The sequence below is a fragment of the Bos javanicus genome, chromosome 16 (assembly GCF_032452875.1).
Source record: "Bos javanicus breed banteng chromosome 16, ARS-OSU_banteng_1.0, whole genome shotgun sequence".
NCBI classification, from domain to species: Eukaryota; Metazoa; Chordata; class Mammalia; order Artiodactyla; family Bovidae; genus Bos; species Bos javanicus.
Window position 1 is genome coordinate 81331407 of NC_083883.1, and position 25385 is coordinate 81356791.

General features: G+C 54.9%; 1 protein-coding gene across 6 annotated transcripts in view; it reads right to left on the reverse strand.

Moving 5' to 3' along the window:
* Positions 1-25385, reverse strand: part of NAV1 (neuron navigator 1) — a 199191-nt gene that overhangs the window by 25568 nt on the left and 148238 nt on the right. For all 6 annotated transcript variants that reach the window (XM_061383763.1, XM_061383769.1, XM_061383764.1 and 3 more), the window contains 6 exons: positions 4393-4531; positions 3670-3967; positions 2362-3055; positions 1726-2169; positions 977-1018; positions 333-481 (listed from right to left, as the gene is read on the reverse strand). In XM_061383763.1, coding sequence (XP_061239747.1) covers positions 333-481; positions 977-1018; positions 1726-2169; positions 2362-3055; positions 3670-3967; positions 4393-4531 — 1766 coding nt within the window. The remainder of the gene's footprint in view (positions 1-332; positions 482-976; positions 1019-1725; positions 2170-2361; positions 3056-3669; positions 3968-4392; positions 4532-25385) is intronic.

The window sequence follows — 25385 nt, forward strand, 5'->3', positions numbered from 1 at the left end:
CCAGACGGTCCCCCTCCAGCCCCCCAGCAGCCTGGCACCGAGGGTGGCACACGGCGTGGGGGGCAGCTGCCTTCGGGCTTGAAGCACCAGTTTCTGCTCTTGGCCGCGGTTCACGGCCTTTCCAACACTCAGACTGCTGATGCTGCACCAGCTACACCGTGTCCCGGGGCTGCCTCTCAGCTCCAGGTCGCGGCGCGCTTGGCCTTCAGGCTCACACAGCGTGGGTGAATGCAGGCTCCGCGACCCAGTCCGCACAGGTGGACTCAGCGTGAGGCGGAAGCCGAGGCCCCCCGCCCTGCCCCCTGGGCGCACGGCGTCCCTGTGGTGCTGACCAATGTTGGTGAGCTGGCCCTTGGCGCTCAGGGACATGGACAGCGTGGGTGGCGACGGCAGCTCCGACTGGTCGTCCGACTCGGGCAGCCCCGCCGCGGCGTGGGAGCGCCGCCGCTCCTTGGCCTCTTCCTGGGATGGCAGCTGGTACCTGAGGGTGGCAGGAGACAGTATGGCTGGGCGTCAGCCACCGGGGCTGGGGGCGGGCGGCGGCAGGAGCAGCCAGGCCGCCCTCAGGGGCAGTGGGAGCAGCGTCTGCCCCCCAGCGAGAGGGGCTGGGGGCCGGGGTGTCCCTGCAGGGCTCCCCAAGGCAGGGCCGAGGCGACAGAGCAGGTGCCAGGGCGCCCTCCCTGAGGCTCGGGACACAGGCCGGGGCTCCAGGCACGGGCTGCAGGGCCTGCTGCTGGGGGCAGAGCGACCCAAGGCCTGGGCCAGCAGAGGCCAGCATGAGGTCACACGTGGAGACTCTCCCCCTGTCACCAGAGCAGTGCCCGGCTCCCAGTGGCGCTCGGGCAGGGTGAGCCTGGGAGTGGGCCCCAGAGGAGGCGGGGGGTGGCAAGCACGGCCGGGGCTGGCGCAAGCACGGTGGTTAACTCAGGCCAGGAGCCCCACGAGCAGGAAAGAAAACACACATGAGGTAAGTTACCTGAGCCCCTTCTTGGGGAGAGTGTTCCGATCCCGCTGATTACTGTGGGGGAAGAAAGAAAGCTCGTGGGTTCAGAGTTCAGGACCAGAGGCTTGACAGACACGAGACAGGGCCCCGGGCATCGCTGTGAGCCCCTTGGTTCCACAAGCACAGGGCAGGATGGCCCTGGCACCCCTCACGGTCTGAGAGAGAGTTCCGAGATGCTCCATGTTTTTCCCCGATGAGCTTTGTTTTTTGACCAGGGATTGAACCCACGCTCTTGGCAGTGAAAGCGTGGAGTGTAACCACTGGACCAGCAGGGAACTCTCTCTGACTTGCTTTTCAGAGATCACATTAGGGGGACATCCCTGGCAGTCCGGGGGTCTCTCTACACTCCCAGTGTGGGGAGCTCAGGTTCAGTTCCTGACCAGGGGGCAAAGGTCCTGCCCGCTGCAGAGCATGGCCAACGTAAGTAAATAAATACAGATAACTGTTCTCATAAGATGATACAATGGGACATGGAAAGCAGCATCTGACATTACAGGAGTGACTTAGGGCCAGGAAGGAGAAGCTTCAGTCGACAGGTGAAACCCGCCAGAAGGTCCTGGAGAAGTCCGCCAGCATCTAAGGCCTGGCTTCCCATACAGGAGGTGAGAATCGGGATCAAAAGACAGAAATGAAAACCTGTTCATCCACAGTGCGAGGGGCAGACAGTCTTAACCACACAGACGCTGAAGCTCATGGAGTGGGAAGCTGACTTGGCTGCCTACCTGTCCAGCTGCCCGGCTCTGGGGCTTCCGCTCCAGGCCAGCTCCTCAGCGTCCTCTGCGGCGGGGGCGGTGGGGGGAGTGGGGCCGCCGGGGGCAGGGGTGCCGCTGGGGAAGGCGCCTGGCAGGCTCATGGGCATCTGCAGGGACTCCATGCTCCGGTGCAGTCCCGAGAGCTTGGGGTACATGCGGGGCTCCTTGGGGACGCCGAAGCTGCTCATGAGCTCCAGGCCCTGCGAGAAGCTGGCCGAGTTGATGTTGAGGATGGGGGCTGGGCTGGGGGTGAAGCAGGAGGCGAGGGGGCCCCCGGCGGCCGGGCCCGGAGTGTGCAGGTCCGCGGCCTTGGGCGCGTGGGCGTCGCTGGACGCCGGCAGGTCCAGGCTGTTGGAGTTGACCTTGTCGAGGTTGGCAAGGGACGGCGGCTTGATGAAGCTCTTGGCTGCAGCCCTGAAGAAGCGAAGACAAGACAAACGTGTGGGCTCCAGGGTTAGGGAGGCAACGGGCAGCTGGGACCTGGGCCAAATCCTTGTCCTCTTCAGCGCTCTGGGGCTCTGAGCGCCCCTGAGACCAAGGAGGACCCTGACCTGGCATGGCGGCGCAGGCCACGGTGGGTGGGGTGGGCACACACAGAAGATGTACCTGAGTGGGGTGGGGGGCAGCTCTGCCAGCTTGGGGGCCGGGGCATGGCCCGCCTGGCTCCGGGGCGTGCTCTCAGGGGAGCCGACGCTCTTCAGGGACAGGCCGTCGGGGCCCAGCGCCTCGGCCTTGGCCTTGGCCTTCTCCTTCTCGCGATCCGTCTGGTTGACGGGGGCAGGGGCGGCCCGCCCGCCAGCCACTTTGGAGGGCTCCTTCAGCCTGGAGGGCGCCAGGCCCGCTGGCTTGCCACTGAGGAGGCTGGGGTCGATGCTGCTGCTCACAGGCCGGGGGCCGCCACGCCCGCCGGTCACGCTCATGGAGCTGGACTTAGCTGGCCGCGGCAGGCTGCGGTACTGGATGTTGGAGCGGGCGCCCGGGGCCAGGAACCCGGGCTCTGTGCTGTTGGACACGTCCAGGCTCGTCTTGCGCCCATTTGCCGGCTTCACGGGGATGCCTGAGGACTTCTGGGCCTTGCCGAGCGTGGCCGAGCCCCCAGTCTGCACGACGGTAGCCGTGCCCGTGGCAGGAGGGGGCTTCTTGTAGCCGAAGGACCCTGAGGTGGACGGGCGTGCGATGCCTGAGGGAGGCTTCTTGGCGTCGCCCAGGCGGTCGCGGCCGGCATCCGAGGAGGAGCGTTGCAGGCCCGTGCTCTTCACAGCCAACTTGGCCTTGGCGGCGGCCTTGCCCTCGGGTTTGCCTGTGGAGGGCGGGCGCTGTGAGCAGGGGAGGGCCAGCGTCTGCCCCCTGGGAGGAGGGGCACAGTGGGCTGGAGTTAGGGGTCCCCTAACTAGGGGCGATCGGGGACCCACGGGCCGAGGACCCTTCTGGGCAGGCCTCGCGTCCAGCTGTTCAATTTCTCTTGTTTTTTGGTGTTTTCCGCTCCCAGGCTAGGAGGTCCCAGTTTGGTTGAAATCACAAGATGATCAAGAAGGGCACACGTCTCATAACAGGTCACCAAGGGCCCGCCCTGGGAGCAGCAGCACTCTGACGCTGCCAGTATCTCCCAGGATGCCACACGGGCCCCCGGGAGGTGTGAGGACGTCACCGAGATCCCAGGAGAGGAAACCACCGGGCAGTGTGGGAGGCGGGTCGGACCAGGCCCCTCCTGCCCTGTGTCTGGGCTCAGCCTTCTACGCAGGTGGGGCCCCTGCGCCCATCTGTCTTCCCTGACTCAGGACGGTCTGGAGACCCGCCGGGTGACGTGCCGAAGCTGCATGCAGGCTGCCCCCCCCACCTCAGGGGTTAAGGGCCCAGAGGACAGGAGCCACCAGGAAAGCAGGGCGGGGCCCTGGGCCCTGTCCCCGGGCTCACCTGCGACCTTGAGGGCGCTCTGGGCCGTGTGGGTGATGGGCGAGGTGACGGCCACGGGCGGGGTCTTGCCCTTCTTTAGGGGCCCTGGGGGGCCCAGGCCGGCCGGCTTCTTCAGCTCCCCGGCCTTGGACGCGTCATCGCAGCTCTCAGGACGCTCCCGCCGCCACTTGGACGCCGCGGGCTCCATCTTCAGGCTGCCGCTGTCATACTCCAGCTTGCGGGGGGCCTTCTCCTCCGACTCGCTGAACCAGCTCAGCCCGCTCTCCGCCAGCGAGCGCTTCTCCGAGTCTGTGCGCAGCTGGAGGCGAGAGAGGGCAGGGTGGATGCTCAGCGGGACAGGGAGGGCAGGGACAGAGGGCGAACGGGTGCTGAGGGGGGCCCTCCTCTCCAGGGGGACTCGGGGACCCAGGCTTCCGCCTGCACCTCAGGCCGCTGGAGAGCACAGCACTCACAGGCACCCTCCAAATGGGCGTGGGCACCAAACAGACCTGTCCCCAGGAGAGCAGATCACGCCCCAGGCGACTGCCTGGACGCTACCGGTTCCTTCCCGCCAGCTCGAGGACTCGATCCCGTGCACGTGGGGACCAATTCCCCGGATTGGTACACGCAGTGTACATGCCACCCTGCCGCGTGCAGGGCACACGCCACCCCGCACACAGGCGCGCCCGGGTCTTCCCGTGGTAGGCCTGGAGAAGGTGGCCCCACGTCTGCACCGGCACCTACCACTATTGTTGAGTTCCTGCGAGACGCCGTGGGCGTGGTGGGCAGGGAGTTGAGTGAGGAGCTGGCGTTGAACTCTTCGGAGCTGAGGTTGTCGGAGGCATCACTGAGCCCACTGCTGATGGAGCTGCTCTCATCCCAGCTGCGGGCAGGAGAGAAAGGTGAGCAGTCAAGACAGAAGCCAGGGCGAGAACTAAAGCTCCCTTAAGGAGAGGACGGCTGCACTCCAGCATACAGACAGGCCACGAGCAGAGTCTGGGGTTAATCCTAGATTTGCCAGCAGCGCAAAGCATGAGTTAAACTTGCTTATATTAAACAACCTGGTGATGTCCTTCCACAAAAGGAAGGGACTGGCTTTATTTGTTTGTTTCCAAGGCAAAACAATCAACATCAACCAATATGACAGTAATCCAAGTCTATGCCCCAACCAGTTATGCTGAAGAAGCTGAAGTTGAACAGTTCTACGAAGACCTACAAGACCTTCTAGAACTAACACCCAAAAGAGATGTCCTTTTCATTATAGGGGACTGGAATGCAAAAGTAGGAAGTCAAGAGATACCTGGAGGAGTAACAGGCAAGTTTGACCTTGGAGTACAAAATGAAACAGGTCAAAGACTAACAAAGTTTTGCCAAGAGAACGCACTGCTCATAGCAAACACCCTCTTCCAACAACACAAGAGAAGACTCTACACATGGGCATTACCAGATGGTCAATACCAAAATCAGATTGATTATATTCTTTGCAGCCAAAGATGGAGAAGCTCTATACAGTCAGCAGAAACAAGACCAGGAGCTGACTGTGGCTCAGATCATGAACTCCTTATTGCCAGATTCAGACTTAAATGGAAGAAAGTAGAGAAAACCACTAGATCATTCAGGTATGACCTAAATCAATCCCTTACGATTATACAGTGGAAGTGACAGATAGACTCAAGGGATTAGATTTGATAGACAGAGTGTCTGAAGAACTATGGATGGAGGCTCGTGACACTGTACAGGAGGCAGTGATCAAGACCATCCCCAAGAAAAAGAAATGCAAAGAGGCAAAATAATTGTCTGAGGAGGCCTTACAAATAGCTGAGAGAAGAAAAGACGTGAAAGGCAAAGGAGAAAAGGAAAGATATGCCCATGTGAATGCAGAGTTGCAAAGAGGAGCAAGGAGAAATAAAGCCTTCCTTAGTGATCAATGCAAAGAAACAGAGGAAAACAATAGAATAGGAAAGTCTAGAGATCTCTTCAAGAAAATCAGGGATACCAAGGGAGCATTTCATGCAGATGGGCACAATAAAGAACAGAAATGGTATGGACCTAACAGAAGCAGAAGATATGAAAAAGAGGTGGCAAGAATACACAGGAGAACTGTACAAAAAAGATCTTTATGACCCAGATAACCACGATGGTGTGATCACTCACCTAGAGCCAGACATCCTAGAATGAGAAGTTAAGTGGGCCTTAGGAAGCATCACTACGGACAAAGTTAGTGGAGGTGATGGAATTCCAGTTGAGCTATTTCCAATCCTGGAAGATGATGCTGTGAAAGTGCTGCACTCAATATGCCAGCAAACTTGGAAAACTCAGCAGTGGCCACAGGACTGGAAAATGTCAGTTTTCATTCCAATCCCAAAGAAAAGCAATGCCAAAGAATGCTTAAACTACCACACAACTGCACTCATCTCACACGCTAGTAAAGTAATGCTCAAAATGCTCCAAGCCAGGCTTCAACAGTACGTGAACTGTGAAGTTCCAGATGTTCAAGCTGGTTTTAGAAGAGGCAGAGGAACCAGAGATCAAATTGGCCACACCTGTTGGATCACTGAAAAAGCAAGACTGAATTCCAGAAAAACATCTACATCTGCTTTATCGACTATGCCAAAGCCTTTGACTGTGTGGATCACAATAAACTGTGGAAAATTCTTCAAGAGATGGGAATACCAGACCACCTGACCTGCCTCCTGAGAAATCTGTATACAGGTCAAGAAGCAACAGTTAGAACTGGACATGGAACAACAGACTGGTTCCAAATCGGGAAAGGAGTAGGTCAAGTCTGTACATTGTCACCCTGCTTATTTAACTTATATGCAGAGCACATCATTCTGCAAATCCCAGTACAAAATCCCAGGCTGGATGAAGCACAAGCTGGAATCAAGATTGCCAGGGGAAATATCAATAATCTCAGTTATGCAGATGACACCACACTTACGGCAGAAAGTGAAGAAGAGCCTCTTGAAGAAAGTGAAAGAGAGTGAAAAAGTTGGCTTGAAACTCAATATTTAGGAAACTAAGATTATGGCATCTGGTCTCATCACTCCATGGCAAATAGATGGGGAAACAGTGACAGACTTTATTTTGGGGGGCTCCAAAATCACTGCAGATGGTGACTATAGCCATGAAATTAAAAGATGCTTGCTCCTTGGAAGAAAAGCTATGACCAACCTAGACAGTATATTAAAAAGCAGAGACATTACTTTGCCAACAAAGGTCCGTCTAGTCAAAGTTATGGTTTGCCCAGTAGTCATGTATAGATGTGAGAGGTGGACTATAAAGAAAGCTGAGTGCCGAAGAATTGATGCTTTTGAAGTGTGGTGTTGGAGAAGACTCTTGAGAGTCCCTTGGACAGCGAGGAGATCCAACCAGTCCATCTTAAAGGAAATCAGTCCTGATTATTCACTGGAAGGACTGATGCTGAAGCTGAAACTCCAATCTTTTGGCCACCTGATGTGAAGAACTTACACACTGGAAAAGACCCTGAAGCTGGGAAAGATAGAAGGCGGGAGGAGAAGGGAACGGGAGAGGATGAGATGGTTGGATGGCATCACTGACTTGATGGACACGAGTCTCAGCAAGCTCCGGGAGTTGGTGATGGACAGGGAAGACTGGCGTGCTGCAGTCCACGGAGTCGCAAAGAGTCGGACACGACTGAGCGACTGAACTGAACCGAACTTTATCTGGCCAAGGAGGATATTCTATCTGCTTAGCAGAACAGTGTATTGTAAAGACAAGGCAATTCTTTTATTGACCTAACTCTACATACCCACGTCCCCTCCAATCGTAAAATCGCCATGTCTTTATTTTCAGATGTGTTCTTTTAGGCATTTCGTCTCCCTTTTCTAAAATTCTCTACACCTGGTAACAAGGGTAAAGGGACTGATCTTTTCAGAGTGGCTTAGACCCATCACTTCTCACGCCTCTCTTTACGGGCTTCACCCCGTTGTGAGACCAGGTCCCACTTCTCCACAGCAAGCCCTGCTGCTCTGGGGGTGGCGCCCGCTCTGGGTGCGGTGGCCAAGTGCAGGGCCACGTGCTGAGAGGTCCCCTTTTCCTGCCCACAGCTCGGAGCACCAGACGGCTGTCAACGTCTGCCTAAGCGTCTTTCCATCCGCACCTGGCCCACGCTCCCACAGAGCCGGGCCCAGCCTCAGCCGCTCGCCTGCAGTGCCTTGGCTATTGATTTCTGCGTTTGACAAGTTTCACTGTCAGAGGTTTACTTTTAATATCTGAAATGCCTCCTGCCCCATTCACATCAGACTCCTCTTGTGCCATCTGAGCTTGCTACCAGAGGCGTCTCTGTGTTCACACATTATTTTCAAAGCTCAAATTTCATCTTCTACAACCTTTCTTCAAACGTCCTGTTCGCCACGCCTTTCCCCACTTCTATTTCTTCCTTCTGGACCCTAACGAGTTCTCCAGGTTCCTGTGAAACCTGAAGTCCCACTTTCAGTTCTGGAGGCTCAGACTGAATACGGACCTTTAGTGAGAGTGCAGTGCATGAACCCGTGTCGGTGGGAACCTCTAAACCCTCGTTCATCAGCTTTGCATGTGTGCTGAAGAGGCTGAAGATGTTTTCCATGAATCTGCTGGTTGCTGGAACACTGTTCCCTTTTGATTTATTTTGAGTTTCATCTCATGGAACAAAAATCAGACACACAAGGCATCTAAGGGCTTGGCCCAGACTTAGGCCGGTCTCCCTGTGATTTATTTGCTGGGAAGAGGAAAGTGGGTGGTTTAGACGTTTGGCTTGTTGTTCTGCAGGGATTGATCCAAGCACAGTGAGAAAGCAGAGAGCAGGGGCTTGGACCACACCGCAGAGCAAGCTCGGCTTCATCACCAGGAATCACGGCCATCATGAAACGACCATCCGCCTCTCCCCCCGAGTGGTGACGTATATTAAATCTCAAGCCTGTCCTGGGCTAAGGTAATCCCCCCACATTTGGAAGAGAAGAGACACTGAGGGGGAAAGATCAATACGGTTGTAACATCCCGTCGGCTCTCCTGGGTCAAGATGAGCTCTCTGGCAAGTACATACACACAATTCCCAGGGTGTTCTCTCAGGTCAAAGGCACAAGAAGTCTGTCCTTCCACTGAACCCTCCACCGAGATTAACTGGTGGTCCTTGAGGCTTCGCAGCAGAGAAAACTCTTACGGGCAATGAGGACTCTGCAGTCCACCAACGCCAAGAAACCTGCCCTTGCCCACTGTTGATGGAAAGCCCAAGGCTGTGATGGGGAAGGGGGGACACACGCTCCTCTTGGCTCCAAAGACGTCCCCTCCCGAGTCACAGGCCCTCCTCCGGTCGTGAGGCAGCACAAGCCCAGCTGTCGGGCAAGGCTTCCTGGACAAAGTCCTCTGTAGGTGCTGAAAAAAGGGAAATTCTGTGCTCATGACTGAAGGGGCAGGCATCTCCAGTGGAGAAATTAGACAAGTACCATACGATAGGCAAGGCTCGAGTATCATGTAAAACTATCCAGGGAGAGAGGACAAGCGCCCCCATCTGCGGTGACCGCAGGTAACGGCTCCTTGTGCCCCCTGCAGCGCAGCCCACACGGCCCCCTGCCGTCCCCCGCGGCCTGCAGCCCGACGCCCCAGCCTCGCGCGCCTGGCTCTCAGGGGGAGCTGCGGCCCGTCTGTGTTGGTTTCCTCTCGTGTTCCAGTGGTGTGCCTCTTGCAGCAGGTTCCTGGAAAAGCGTCCTCGGAAAGCAAGCTTTATAAGATCTAACACATTACAAAATATTTTTCTCTTTCACGTGTGAGATTTTGGCTGGACGTTGAATTCCTAGCTGAAGATAATGTCCTCTCCAACCATGAGGGCCCTGCTCCACAGCCCAGCATCTGCTGCTGGCGTTCTGACTCCCAGTCCTTAAGGCTGCGGTCCGTTTCCCCTCTGGAAACACTCAGCACCTCCCCTGGTGTTCTGAGGCATCGAGGACGATGGGGCTGGTGAGGCCCTGTGTATGCGTGAGCTGGTGCCCCGCTGGGCCCCTGACACCTAGACACTCGTGCCCTCAGCTCTGCGAAACTTTCTCCAGTTATTCCTTTGACGGTTTCTTCCACTTCCCAGCTCTCTCTCTAGACTGTTATCAGATGATAGATTCTAAGGTTACGATTCTGATTTTCTCTTATTTTCCATCACTACACACACACGTATGTATTTTAAACTCTACTCTTTGGGCAGTGGCCCCAGTTGCCTCCTTTAAGATTTCCATTTCTGCTATCGATATATTTCCATTTTATACAACAGCATTATCGGTCTTTCTCTCAAGGATCTCTTAACTCTCAGAGACACTCACTCGTCTGTCTGGAGGGGCAGGTCCACAAGCTCTCTGCCTAGTTCCTGGCTCCAAGTAGCTTTATTCCGTCTGTGCTGGTGAGACTTCTGGGAGCGCTGACGACCCATAGCTGACGCTCACCTGTAAGCCTGGCCCCACCCTGAGGTCTTTGGAAGCCCTGTGTTCACAGGGAGGGCCTGCCAATCGTCTCCACTTTCCCCATCTATCTGCCACGAAGTGATGGGACTGGATGCCATTCTCAGTGTTTCGAATGTTGAGTTTTAAGCCAGTTTTTTCACTCTCCTCTTTCAGCCTCATCAAGAGCCTCTTTAGTTCCTCTTCACCTTCTGCCATTAGAGTGGGATCATCTGCAGGCTGTTGATATTTCTGAGGTTGTTGATATTCCTCCCTGCAATCTTGACTCCAGCTTGTCAGTCACCCAGCCTGGCGTTTCGCATTCTGCTTTCCATCTACACGTCCACACGACCGTCACTGACAACACTGGCATGCACGAGCGGTGTTCTCTTGTGCGTTTACACCAGTTCACAGCATTAACGTGGAGCCAAGCTTCCCCTCCGCGGCAGCTGCTCCAAGAGCGGCCACACATCACCTTTCTCACTCAGCCTGAGAGAAGCAGTGAATGCGTCTCAAGAAGCTCGGGAGGGACTGAGTCACACGGGAACCAGACCAGACAGCAGAGGCGACTCGAGGGCAGCCCCCAGCACGCTGGGGCAGCGCACGCCAGCTTGGCAGCTCCCTCTGCAGGGTGTTCACCTCCCAGTCACCCATCTCCTCAAACCCCTCCCCCTCCCCCGCCACAGCGTAAACTTCCCACCTCCTGTTTCCACCAGAAGAACGACTGTTTCTTCCTGTCTTCCTACCAACACCTTACTACAACTCCAACTCCTCCTCTGTGCTCGCCGCCCAGCCCAGCCCCCAGTCCCCAGACCACCGGCCTGTCTCCTTTTCTTCCTTTCCGTCTCTCTCGCTTTTGCTCCGGGTCAAAGCTGGACGTGCTCACACTTAAACCCCCGTGAAGGCCTCTACCCACCCCACTGTCTACCGAGCTCCCTCTTCCCGGGATACACCAAACAGCATCAGAAGAAGCCTGACAGCCTTTCCAACACCTCCATTAGTTCCTCGCTGCTGAGACAATTGACTCAAACCCTGCATCCATGAACACGCGTGTACTGTATGATTAAGAACACAAACGTGGTGGCCGGACTCTCTGAATTCAAGTCCCATAAACTTTGCCCAGGGTTAAATTCGATGTCAACATGGTGAACACCAGGGAGTCACATCTACGGGGTGGCGTCAGCTGTGGGGAAGTTTGATGAAGACTGGAGAATCAGCTCACCACACAAGGAGGGGAAAGATGAAATGAGACAGGAAATCAGAAGAGAGGAGACAGAGAGCAGGGCGGCTTCATTCTCCACGCACACCCGGGAACGTGACGTGGCTTCGCGGGACACGGGTGGATGGGGCGCTCGTCCCCTTGCCTGTGGGCCCCCCCCCTCACTCTACGGAAGCACAGACGTGCAGGAGGAGGCTCCTCACCACGTGCGTGACCTCTCTGCGAGGGTTCAGGAGTCCTGGCACCACCGTGGGCACCTGACGGGGGGTGCGCAGACCCGACCTGCCTGCACGGGTTTCTCCCAGTCCGCGGGGTGCAGCCAAGGCCCACGCCAAACACCAGCTTCATCCAGGCTCCCGTGGCCCTCCGCGCCACCCTCTCCCGTGTCTCCTCATCGCGTCTCGGGCTCTACTGGAGCGTCCGCCTTGCAGGCAGTCTCCCAAGGGGCAGGGCCGAGGTCTGGTGCCGCCGTGCCTCACAGTGTCTACGCAGCGGGAAGACCTGTGAAAGTGGGGCGCACATCCAGGGAAGCGGTTACAACCTCCCAGTGCCAGAGATCTGTTCTCTAAGAGTGACTGGCAGTTTGTTTCTGAAGGACCCTCGCTTCAGTGGGAATCGATAACCTTTCTCTCTGTAGAACTTCCAGATCTCCGCTTGAATTCTCGGTCTATACAAGCACATGATCCAGCCTGTCTACCGGATTCTTCAAAGTCCTTAGAAAAAGTACTCAACGACCCTCCTGCCAGCTTCAACACCAAGTCAGCTGTCGGTTCGCTGCGTCCATCGCACTCCCGCCCGTGACGCTTCCCGACTCTTCACGAGGCTCGTCACTGCTCTTCTGCGCCAGATGCTGCGTGTAGGCGCGTGGGAAGCGACACCTGGGAGTGGACGCCCGCGGAGCTGAGGGCGGAGTTGGTCTCCCCTGCAGTGGAGCCAAGTCTCGGCTCTGTGGTCACTTTGGTTAAAGTCGGTTCCGAACATCTCCGGGTCCGGATCAAGGCTGCTCTTCCCGTGGGGCTGGGATGTGCCCGCGGTGACTCCAGCTCTCTCTGTGCCCTACAGCCTGGCTGCCCGCTTGCAGGGGCTGCCCCGGGTGCGAGAGGAGGGCCTTGCGCTTGTGGGGGCCTCCTCCGCCCCCGGGCCCTGCTCTCAGCTTCTTCTGTGCCGTGCGGCTGATGGGCACTGGGTGACTGCTCTGTGCACCCTGGCCGGGAAGGGCCGTCTGCCCCGTCTCTCTACCCTGCCCTTGGTCACTGGCTTGTGGCCCGTGTGCGCCCAGGGAAGGTGTCATGGGAAAGAACTGGGGCTGGCCGGGATCGTACTTGCTCTGTGACTGTGTCTCCTTGTAGTCAGTTCACATGTAGCCTCCAGAAGTTTGTATGGAGTCCAATTATCTCCTTTTCCGCATCACTGGTAGGTTGACCCCCCTCCCACTGGGCCCCTCGGATAAGAGCCACCAAGCACTCTCGCTCCCCTGAAACTTAGTTCAGTTAGAACACTCTGTATCCTTAGACACTTATGTTTTTCTTTTCTAGATCATAATTGTTACTTCTCCAGCTTCCTACCATTGGGTGGAAGTGGCGGTGTACGGCCACTCTGCACCGTTCCCGTCAGTAAATCGCTAAGCCCTCCATCTAGGCTGTGAGTGTGGTGGCCCTGGGCTTGTGTGGGTGCACCCATCTCCTCTGTGGGAGGAGAACACAGCCGCGGAGGGAGTGGAGCAACTGGACGCTGCCCTGTTTGTCTGCAGGCTGGGGCGGGCGTACCCTCTGGGATCTGCACCAGCGCTCACAGAGCTCTTGGCTGAGGTTGTGGCCCCTCCCAGACGTCGCCTGCAGAGCTCAGTGGCCGAGGGCGCCTGCAGGGGCCAGAGGCCAAGGGCGTGGGCTGGTGGTAGGATGGGCCGGGGGGCCGGCGATGCACAGGACAGATCCTCAGGTCTCCCTTGTCCAGCACAGTCTTTGGAAATCAGGCCTGACACTGAACCCAGAATATATGTGCCTGATGAAACCATGTTTCTCTGGTTATTTACCACTTTATGGATAAGAGCTCTGTACACAAAATCTTATTTTTTCCTGAGAAATATCCAAGACACAACAGACTGGTGTAAGAGCTAGGCTGATCGTTTTCTTCTTGTGGAATCATTTTTACTCCCAGATGGGGCTTTCCCAGAGGCTCGGTGCGGCACAACTGAGCGGCTGAGCACACGCTGCTCCCAGGGAGAGTTTACGGAGCTGAAGCCTGGGGTTACAGCCCCCGCAGATGCCCAGGCCCTCCTGGTCTCCATCTGGTATCGCTCTGGTCTGAGCGGAAACTCGCTCCAGGACAGCAGGAGGCCCTCTGACCACAGAGTGGAAAGCCTTCAGGAAACGTCATGAAAAGCAGCCCGAGTCAGACATGGGAGGCTTCCCGGGCCCAGCACTGAACCCGCAAGGGTGGCTGTGCTCTGTGAACCCACAGACGTCAGGTGGGCCCTGGGGGAGAGTCACCAACTCGGGACCTGTGATTCAACCCCTTGCAGGGCCAGGCCACTAAACAGGCAGCAGCGAGCGGAGGTGAATCAGCGTGAATCAGGCCTGGGGCAGAGCCCAACCTGAATGCCAAGGTGAGGACAGTGGCTCCTGTGACGGGCCGGCGCGGCTGGGGGTCAAGACAAAGGGAACATCGCACTGGCACAGGAGCTTTAGACGAGGTGCCCGGACGGCACGGCGGCCCTGCAGCTCAAACTGCTCTACTTCAGGGGGCCGGAAAGGTGGACAGGGCTCGGTCAGGACCAGCCTGAGTCAGAACCACACACGGAAAGAGCCTCCAAATCACTCTGTCCTCCCCGCCCTCGCACTAGGTCTGAAGACAGCCACGGCCTCCCTGCTAACCGTCCAGGACGGAACGTGACGACCGAGCCCTGAGAGGCTGCCGCTGCTGTGGTGGGAGACAGCTGACCACGGGGCGCCTGCTTCCCTCCTCCCTGGGCAGGTGGGGCAGCGCCTGTTTGTTGCAGAACTGGGGAGAGGGTGCTTTTTTTTTTCAGTATTTTTGTTTTGTTGATGTGGACTGTTTTTAAGTCTTCATCGAATTTGTTACAGCGTTGCTCCGTTTCATGTGTCTGGTCTCCTCTGGCTGCAGGCTCCTGGGATCCTAGCTCCCCGATGGGTGTGAATCCGCAGCCCCTGACTGGAGGTGCAGTCTTAACCACTGGACCACCGGGGAAGTCCCTGAACTCTTCAAGCAGGAAAACGCTGGGTCCCGGATCTGCGTCAGACAGCGGGGGTGGCGGCCTGTGCTGCCTGGGCCGCGCCTGGTGCCGCAGAGCGTCCTGGATCCCCCTCAGTGCACACTTCAGGAGGCCCTGCCCTTCGTGGTCCTCCAGGCCCTTGCAGGAAGGTGAGCAGCTCAGATGGCAGCCAGGCCTTCCTGGAGCTCGCTCCCAGCTCGATGATGGGTCCTGACCTCACAGCTGGCTGGTGAGGCTCCCTCTCTGTCCCCTTGGTTACCAGGCAGTCAACTCCTGTTGTTTAGTTACTAAGTTATGTCTGACTCTCTTGCGACCCCATGGACTGTAGCCCGCCAGACTCCTCTGTCCATGGGATTTCCTAGGCAAGAATACTGGAGCGGGTTGCCATTTCCTCCTCCAGGGGATCTTCCTGACTCTCCTGCACTGGCAGGTGGGTGCTTTACCACTGAGCCACCTGGGAAGCCCAGCCCCTCGTAGGTCCGTGTAACAGGGCAGCCACTGGCCAAGCACATCCACACACTGAATTCCTGAAACATGGCCGGTCCAAACTGAGATGTGTGGTAAGGTTTCACATTTAGTACCAGAGTCCAAAGACTTTGTATGAAAAGAGAATGCTCTGTATCTTACTAATAACTTCATATTAATACTTAAATGATAATATTTTTAGATATAGTGGATTAAATAAACCTTGTTATTGTAATTAAGTCCACCTGTTTCACTTTTTAAACACGTGTGTACTAGGGAGTTTAAAGTGACAGATGCGGCTCGCACCGCTTCTGGAAGCTGTGTCTTGGAGGAAACTTTTGGTTGAAAGACTGTCCACCTGGAAGAGGCGGGGTTCATCGACTGAGGCTGTGGCTGCAGGTCAGTGCCAGCTGACCCTTCCCCGGACAGCACCAGATGTGGCAGAAGCACTGGACACTTACCCTGAATGACTGGCCGCGGTCCTGAGCGTCCGAGAGGTTAAAGCGAACAAATGACACGGCGGGGCCAGAGAGAAGGCGCGGCGATGGAGGAGTCTCAGGGGGGCTGAGCACCTGAGTGAGGCTCAGTTCTGAAACGACCGGGGCCACACAGAGACCGGCATTCTGCTCAGGCGCCGCCAAGCTCGCGCCACCCCGCGTGGCCTCAGCTCTGCAGGGCAGGCCGAGTGCAGCTTCACTACATGTCTGTGGTTTGGCCGAGGCCACAGCGAGGCAGCCAGGTCTGGCCAAGGACGAACTGCAGAGAGATTTAGAGGAAGAGGGGGCGGGGCAGAGAAGAAGCCAAAGTAAACGTCTCGTGCTAGGGGTCTGCCAAGTGTAAGGGTAAAGCTCACCAGCAGAAGGAACTCTGAGGACCTGGTGACCAGAGTCCAGTAGGAAACAGGAGGATGTGTACAATTAGGGGAATTTATTCGGCCCCCTTAGTATATGGCAGTGAGCTCATACCCCTCACCCCGTCCCTAAGAAAACTGAGGGCTTCAGCAACTTGTTACAGACACTTCCTGGACTGCAGATCCACTGAATTTTGTCCAGCTCTCAGATGCTGAGGCTAATTTTGTGAATGGGCTGGGGACCCTGACATTCACATTTAATCTCTGCAGATCCCACAGCACTGTTTTGGAGCCCGTTACTCTGTGAGATCTGGGGCAACCCCTCGGTGATGAATTCTTACTCAAACCCAGCCTGGAAGATTACAAAGATGAACACCACAGATTCAGGGAGTGTTCCTGGAGGTCACCCCCAACTCAAGTGAAAGTCAAGAAAATCAGACGCCATGCCCTCCTGTACTTCGATCATCCCACTGAGTTACGGAATCACCATTTCCACTGCCGCCTCTGTCTGTCAAGCGGCTCAGCTCCTAGTTTCCACTTGGGCATCTGGAGGGGCTGCTATAAACACACAGGCTGCTCGGCCACCGAGAGCGTGAACGGCGCCCTCTTGGACTCATCCCCGTCCTAGCTCCCTGCACCTTTCCCCTGCCAGAGTCGACCACGGTCACCGCCCAGCGCGGCCTCCTCCCCTCTCCCGGAAGGGTTACGGCAGAGGGATACGGCCACCCCCGGCCTCAGCAGAACCCCGCCAGGTCAAGATACAGCTTGTGTCCGAATCTGGAGGGAGACTGGCTCACTGGCAAAAGAATGATTTAGAGAATCATCCCGCGGGCTCCGAGTCCTTAACCGGTCTAGAGGACGGGTACTCCTGATCAGCCTGCGGGCAACGTAGAAAGTTCTGTGCATATGTGCAATTTTCGAGTGTCTGATCACACCTTCGGAGTCTCAAATGTCTGTGACTCAGAGAAAAGTTCTTTTAAATTATCATCTTGCCTCCTAACACCCTGCTTCAAGCATGGCCTTCTTAGTCCTGGCATTTAATCTCTGCCCTGAGGTTAAGACAGTTTCTCCCACTTAGACCACTGTTACAGACTGAAATGTGTCCCCCCACATCCTTAAGTTGAGGCCATAACCCCCAGTGATTATATTTGGAGCTAGGACCTCTAGGGAGGTCATTAAGGTTAAGTGAGCTCAGGGGGGTGGGGCCCTGACCCAACAAGACTGATTACTTAATCTTTTAAGGAGGAGGACCCGCCATGCGAGGACCTTGACTTGGCCAGAAGACAGGTCTCACCAGAAACCAAGCACCCTGATTTTAGAATCCCAGCCTCCCAGACTGTGCGAGAATTGATTTCTATTGTTTAGCCTCCCAGCCTTCGGTATTTTGGTACAATTAGCTGATTCTGTACTCATACATGAGAACATTGCAGCCTGACCATCTCCAGGGTCCAGGCAGATTTCAATTCAGCGGTTTATTAACATGAGGTTTTTGACTGTGACGCCACAGGTCATTACAGATCACATAAAGCACCCAGGGCCATCAGCGGGCTCAGCAGAAGGTGCGGGCTGGGAGGGGCGAGGAGGCAGGAGTGAGCGGTGGCTGCTGCTCTGACTTGGCAGGGGTGTCCTGCTGGAGAAAACCCATGTTCTTATGATGAAACCAGGTTTTGTGTGTGCTCCACTAACGACACCATACGTGGTCATTCAGCCCTGCAAACAGCTTGGCCAGCACTTTTTGGAACAGAATGGCTACAACTGGATTAGAGGAATCAGTGTATCTCACTGGCATCTCCATGTGGGAAAGGATAATTGCAGGGTGGTGGGCGAGACAGAGAAGGGAGAGGACGAGGAGGAATGAGCGAGGGTTTCCGAGGTGTGGCTTATAGCTTTGCCGTGTCAGCTGGCGGGGCCAGAGCACAGGAAACAGCCGAACGTGGAGCTGTTGAATGGGAGTCTCTCTAATTAGGACCAACTGCGGGTGAGGAATGCTGACTCGGCTGGCCGAAGCCCGATGGGGTTCTCTCCCGTTTCAGAGATTCCTACTTTCTCAGAGGTAGGAGTGAAACAAGGCACTTCCCTATTTTTCAGAGTGAAGAAAGTAAATGCTTTACAGAGTGAAACGTAACTGGGAATTTGAAGACAGGGAGAACCCTGCAGGACACAGCCTGCCCGCCTCCGGAGGATGCAGGGCAGCTCGGGGGCCGTTCCCTCGGCACTCGGTCCTGCAGCTGAGTCCCCTGGGCCTCAATCTCCCCAGGTATAAACAAGTCATCCAGCACCTCCCAGCAGGATGTTTTGAAAGTTGAACATCTGGGAAAATAATTTTGATTCCTAACTTGGACAAAGAAAATCTTGACAAGAACTAACGCGTCGCAAAATTAGGGTGCCAAGTGTTAAGAGCGATCCCAGCCTGAGTGTCCGTGTCTTTGTCAAGAGGAACAGTCGACAGCGTGCTGTCTGGGACCCATGGCCCCTTTGCTTCCTAAAGTCGACACAGACGTCCCGTTTCACAGACTTTTGGAAAGGGATGAAGATGCTGTTAGCACTGACGTTTCAGGAGACACTTCCTGCTTCCTCCCCACACCCCTGGCTCTTCCGGAGGCTCTTGTCAGGACGGCCTCACCCAACTCCCAAACCGCTGGCTGATGGGAGGGACGCCATACGGTCCTTCTTGCACTTCCGCACCGTCTTTAAACCAATAAGGAATTAAGAGAAAACTGACGGCACTCTGAAAAGTCGGGAAGCTTCAAGTGCCTAGAGCAGGACTTGGCCGAGTTTTTCCTGTAAAGAACCGGTCATCATGTTAGCCTTTGATGGCCATGTTCTATGGCGGCCTCTCAGCTCTGCCCCTGGAGCAGGAAGGCAGCCACAGACAGTAAGGAAATGAAACTCAAATTTCATTTGACTTTCAGGTGTCACAAAATCTTCTTCTTCTTCTTTTAGCTTTCCCTTTCACATCACTTAAAAATGTGAAAACCATTCTTTGCTTTGTGGGCCAAACCAAAACAGGCGGTGGACCAGATTTGGCCCAGAAGGCCAAAGTCTGATGACCACTAGGCTAGAAGAAACCAGAGCAAAAAGGAAAATAACTCTTCAGCTGGCAAGTCTTGGACCAAAAAGCAACTCTAGACTAAAAAAGACCTCTACTTTTACTCCCTTTCAGTGCCTTTCTGCTCCAACCTGCTGGGTTTACAAGTCAAAACAAGATTTCCTACCAGCAATGTTACTGGCTCCTTTTGACACAGGAAAATAAAAGGTAAGGGGGTGGAGGGAGGAGGCAGGAGAGGAAGAGAGAAAGAAAAGAGGAAGCTCTAGGCGGGCCTGCCCTTCACCATTAATCCCCCACCAGAAGGAGGCACTGCCTGAAAACAGGACGAGATGAATTCAAACACATTTGTAGTTTAAGAGTGGATGATGTGAGGCTGGCAGAAGCAAAGCCTTTTCTGGTGGGAAGCACAGGCCTTGCCCCAGGGGTGGGCAGACTGGGACGTCCCTCTCCCTGGTTAGGGTCACGGCAACAGAGGGGTCCTGTCTCCAGATGGAAAGCAGCCTAGGAGTGCAGGGCGGGCATCGGAAGAGGTGAAGGCGGTGCAACCGGGACACCCTCCGCTCTCATAGACGCGAGCACCCGGCTGGGCGGGGCCTGGCCTCCCACAGTCCCGCGTGGACACCCTCCGCTCTCATAGACGCGAGCACCCGGCTGGGCGGGGCCTGGCCTCCCACAGTCCCGCGTGGGCCTGCCGTCCCTTTGAATGAGTCACACCCCTCTTCTGACCACCCTGTGTCACATCCAACCTTCTCACCTCAGAATCCCTGGCCTTCCATTATCATCTTTCTTCTCTTTTCCTCTGTTAGATAATAAAAGCCCACTTTCCAATTTCCTCCTAGTATTTCCACATAAAAACCAAGGAGATCATTTTTCTGGTCACTGAGTCTCCTCATCCACTTAAAAATCCTGACTCGAAACAGAAGGCAACGCACCACCTGTCTCCCTAACGGTGTCCGCGTTTCATCCGCCGAAGAGGAGCATGACGAGGAACACTCGTTCGGAAAGCCGGCGGAGCACGGCAAGCACACGCTCCCAACTGGGGCCTGAGAGAAACCTTCCTGCGCCTGCCTGCGTGCACGTGTCCTGCCGGACCCCTGGGAGGGTGTGGTCAGACAGCCGAGGGCCCTTCATGCCCACCAAGAGGATCAGCTCAGGATAACCATGAAGCTGGTGACAGCATGGCGGCCTTTGGGGCACACACAGGCGATGTCACCTGAGTCCGTGATTGGCCTTCCTTTCCAGGAGGAGCACAGAGAAATCAACCCAGGGCAGACGGTGAGCACCTGTCAGGAGCTGGCACCCTCCTGAGACCCCCGGGGAGGAGTCCCGCCGACAGCTGGCCGTGGACGAGGCAGGTCACTCTAGAGCAGGTCAGATGCATGGTCACAGAAACTGCTGTCCCTTCACTGAATTCAAGGAAGAAACGTCTTGGCTGGGTGGTAAAGGCGAAGCTGCTTTCCAGGCTCCAGGAGCCCTTGGATCTCGCCCATTTAGGCCACCTGCAGTTTTAAGTGGCTCTGGCTAGATTTTCTCACACCTGTAATGCCCGCAACTCATCTTAATGTCATATCCTCACTTAAATTCCAAAATAAAAATGTCGGTCATCCATGCTGGCAGTGGCCAGAGCTGCAGGAGTCCAGGGTGGTAACAGCTCTCTCCACAAAGAATTAGCAGCTGAGGCCTCGAAGCAGAGTCAGTGCATTGCCAGTGAGGCTTCTCAAGTTGCTCCTGGGAGAGCTCATCGGATGCCTCTGTTGCCACCCTGGTATCATTATTTCAGAAGAAATGGTCATGAGAAGGTAGGAGAATTTAAGGGCATGCTTCATAACTGAACGTTTATCTGTGTGGTTTTAACGATAAAAGATTTCCGTTGTACCAAAGCAGTCCACGTGGGAGTCAGGCTGCCTCATGCAAAGTTGCTGCTCGCTTACTCAGCAGGCAGCCAGGGTCTGACCCAATAGGAGTTTCGACTTGTGCCCACCTGGCAGACAGGACCAGCAGGACTCTTCACTGCTGGACACACGTGCAGCAATGCCCCACACTTGACCAGAGCAAGGTCTGCAGCTGTACTGAAGATGTGAGGCTTTCTGGAAGACATCCTTAAATGATGCTACTGACCATCATGCCAGTGGAGCCCAGCGTGATGGTCCCCTTCTGTCTGCAGAGTCAGAGAAGTCACCAAGCTCCCTCATTCGGCTGTCTACAACCTTGCTCACAGCTAAGCAGGCTCACCACTTTCCCACCACCCAGTGTACTGTGGATATCCAAATAGCAACTCCTAAGTGCTCACAGGTAAAAGCTGTCTTTAGCATGCTGCTTTCCTCCAGATCCACGGCACCTGCTTTCGTCAGAAGGGCATGCCTTATACATTGTTTTCTAGTTGAGATGGATTTGTGCTAATCCATGCATATATTCTAACCTTAGTTTTCTTGTGAACATCACCAGATTGTGAAAACAAGTTACCGTATGTCCAGTATTTAAATATGCATCTAAGCACTGTCCTGGGCACTTACATACATGCACAACCTCATTTAATATTCATATCAGCCTGGACTAGAATATTATTTCCATTTTACCTGTAAGAGAGGGGAAACTTAAGATTTAAGACCTGGAGAAGGGAATGGCTACCCACTCCTGTATCTTGCCTGGAGAATTCTATGGACAGAGGAGCCTGGCGGGCTACAGTCTATGGGATCACATACAGTCAGACACAACTGAGCGACTAACACTTTCACTCTCAAGGTTACAAGCCTGCCCATGGTCCCACAGCCTCCCTTAGCGTCAAGATCTGACTAAAAGACCTGTCATTAACCACTGAGTGGAATAGAAATACTCCCATCAGGAGGGGGACAGCTCTAGTTAGGGGTGGTAGAGCTAGCAAAGCTAAATTGGACATTTGCTCAGATCACAGGGAGCTCTCTGGTGTGTCACTCTGCAGGGTGTGGTTTGGCAGCTTTCTAAATGTTCTGTTCTGCTGGAACAGGGTGTTCTGCTGGAGGGCAATGATCACTTACAAACCTCCAGGGGACTTCTACAAAAAAGACGGTCTCCAGGTCAAAGGCAACCTGTGTCTGCTCTGCTGATTTAACACCGCACCTCAAACTGAGGTCTGGAATGGAGAATCATGAAGACATGGGGTTGGTCCTGGACCTCAAAAGTCCTGAAGACTCAAACAGAAGACTCCCGAGAGTGGTCTGCTTCTCAGTAACTGGATGAGGGCTTATGAGGGCTTAAGCACAAGGCAGGGTGGCCAGCCCCACAGGCCCTTCCACAAGCGCACACCAGCTGCCTTAGCACAGGCCAGTGGACAGCGTGCCCCTGCAAGTCTGTGGCATGGGGCTGGGAGGATGCAGGCAGCTCCCGATGACTCAGACGCCTTAGCCTGGGTGGGTGGGCTTTCTGGAGCCCTGTCCACCTCCTTCCACGTAGGATTCATCAGGAGCCCACGTGGCCTGAGTGTGAAGTCCAGTCTCCGGAGTGGCAGTGGGCAAAGGACTCTCGGTGGTGACAGGTGAAATTAAAATACCCCTGATGGTGATGGCCAGGATGCTGGGTAAGGCCCATGGTGGACACAGTGGGCACACCTGCCTTCAGTGTGGCCCTGGAGTGGCAGAGCCCTAACTGGGGGTCCACAGAGTCTTCCCGCGTCCGTGTGGCCCCAGGACCAAGTCACGTACTCCCCACCAAGACCAGGTCGACCAGCCAGCCACTAACGCCACATCCACAGCGACCTGCCCTGTCTGTCAATGGCACGGCGGCTGCTGATTGGTCTGCTTATGGGGAGGCCTGTCTCCCTTCTGGGTGTGTCCCTGTGGTGCTCACTTTCCTGACTTCTTGTCTCTGGGAGCGTCTTCGGTTTCACAACAATCCCCTACATTCACCCACCAGAGGCCAACACTTACGTAGCCCTGCTTCCAAAAAGCCATCCTATGTGGAGTCTTCCCAGGACAGATCGAAAATGAGTCAGGAGCAGAATCCGCAAGGAAGTTGCACGCAGCGCTGTTCAGATGTCTTTCAAGCACACCCTAAGTGGATGCCCCGCCATGGCGGCGGGAGGCCCCTTCCGGCTAAGAGCGCTCGGCATTTGGGCTGAGGCGTCCCTGAGCGAGGTCCCATGGAGGGCGCTTCTCTCCAATCCCAGGCAGTGCTCAAGCTGGAGGCCACCAGGTCTTCCTGTCAGACACCACGTGCTGGAATTCGGTTAAACGCGGGCCTTTTCCAATCACCCAGTTAGGGGCTGGAATGTAACACAGTGCAATAGCTTCCGCTTTCTCTATTTATGAAGCACGCCGTGTAGTCCCTCATCAACGTGTCCTCGAAGCGGACTGCAGTACTTACAGCACTGTGGCTCCCAAAGACACAGTCTTCTCCCTCCAAACAGCCACCTCTTAAATCCGTGAGGGCCTTTCATCTGGGAAAACAGTCCTGGGCGGGCGACCAGAGAGCTTTCTTTGCCTGAGGCCATATGGGTCTCTAATCTGTTCTCAGACCCCAGGTCTGGGATGCTAGGCAAGGTAGCTTTTAACTTGAGCCTCCCCCCTCCCCCAACAACCCGTGCATTCTTTCCTCATGTAAAGATTTCCAATAAGAGCATAAAATGAGCAGTTAATAATAGGTCCCAACATGTAAATTACAGTGGTTTCCAAAAATAAAAGCTTCATGGGGGAAAAATCTGCAAGTTACCACTGTGAGGTAGACACGAGGAAAGTTTCCTCACACTAGGGAAAGCGGCGTCTGTGAGGTAGACACGAGAGAAGTTTCCGCACACCAGGGCAATCTGGGCGTCTGCATACAACCGGCAGGCAAGGACTCCAGACACAGTCCTTGGAAATGATTTTCTTGTGTTGACCAAACCCTAACTTTTCCCTACCTCGCCACTCTGTCTCCTTCTCCTCAACCAACCTCACAGTTAAGCACCCAAGGCCTGTTGCTCAGTGTTTCCTTACATTCCTAGAGAGCAAGAAGGGGAAAAAGGCGAGCTATAACCTGTTCCTTTCCCGCACTTGGTCTGAGGTGATGCCTGGAACCCTCGTCGTCTGCTTGCCAGCCTGTTGCTGCTTTCGTCCTTGAAAACCAGCACTTGTTCAGGATTTAAAAGAAGTCCTCCTGAGAGGCCCTCCAGATTCATGCGTTCTGACGGCATCTCGTCCCCTCACTAAGATTCTCCAGTCTTAATCCTCCCAGGGAGGACTGGGCAGGTTTGTCCAAAGAAATTCGAGCATCCAGAAGCCGCACTGACTAGAAAGCTCACTTGTCTCTTTAATCGAGGTCTTAAGGGGGCTGAGCTGTCGCCCCCACCACGAGGGGCCAGTGATCTGCCGCGGTGGGCACTGTGGTTTTTATACATGTCTCGCCTTTATCTCCAAATTAAGCGCCTTCTTATCAAGAGCCATTTAGTTCACGGGCTGCTTACTCTCAGTGAAGCATCTTTGTTGAGGGTTCTGAAGATTTTCACTTCAGAGAGCAGGACAGCTGAATACCACATTGTGTGGGCAGGTCAAAGGTCAGTCTCAGAGGAAAACCCAGCTAATGCAAGTCAAAGACTCAAGTTTTTAGGGAGTCTGCCATGCGTGTGAGAGTAAGCCCATCGCTCACCTGTGACAAAGCCCTGAGCAAAAAGAATGAAAAGAAAAGGAATCTTAATTCTTATTCAGTAAGGAGATGAAGTAAAGATCTTAGTTCAGAGAAACGAACCACAGGCAGGTGTTGAGGCAAGGTAAAGAGACATGCGCTCCCTGCCCCAGGCACGGCAGGCTGCCCGCTCAAGGACGAAGGACGAGTGGAGGGAAAAACAACAGGAAACTGAGAAGGTTTAAACTTCTCAAACCCTCACCTGGAAACGCCAGAGGGAGCGAGCACACAGCTCTGAAAGGCAAGTGCTCCACACGGCTCTTATAGAACCAGGTATCGAAGTATCCACAGTATTTTGCAAATATACGTACCCAGCCACTTTGGGAACTGGTTATAGCATTCAACACCTTTGAGGATGATTCTTTGAGGCTGACTGCCATCATTCTGGAACAAATTCTCAAGGCACCACTCTCCACTGAAACACCCCATTCCCTCCGAACCCTCTCCCGTCTGCCTCTCCATTGCAGTGGCCCTGCTTCTCCTTCAAAGAAGGGAAACTAGAAGGGGGAGTTTCACCCTAGGTTCCAGAGCAAGTCAGTGGCAAAGCCAACTTTCGATTTTCGGGTACTTCATCTCTTCACTTCAGCATCGAAACTGTTCTCCAACACTGTCTGGGTACAGAACATACACGTACCCGTTCCTCCATCACGCCTCCTGCCACCTCATCTCCCCCAGGTCAAGAGGGAGAGCAGTTTTTGTTCTCTAAAGACACATATCTTAGGAAAAAATAACAGTCTTGAGAACACAGGAAATGACTGGCTATGAAATGACTTTGGGTATTAACATGCTTTTCTTGGGCAACTTGGAGTTGCAATCTCTGCTTTGAGGCTTTCTGACCAGTCTGGGGCTTTCTGCATAATCCTTAAAGAAGT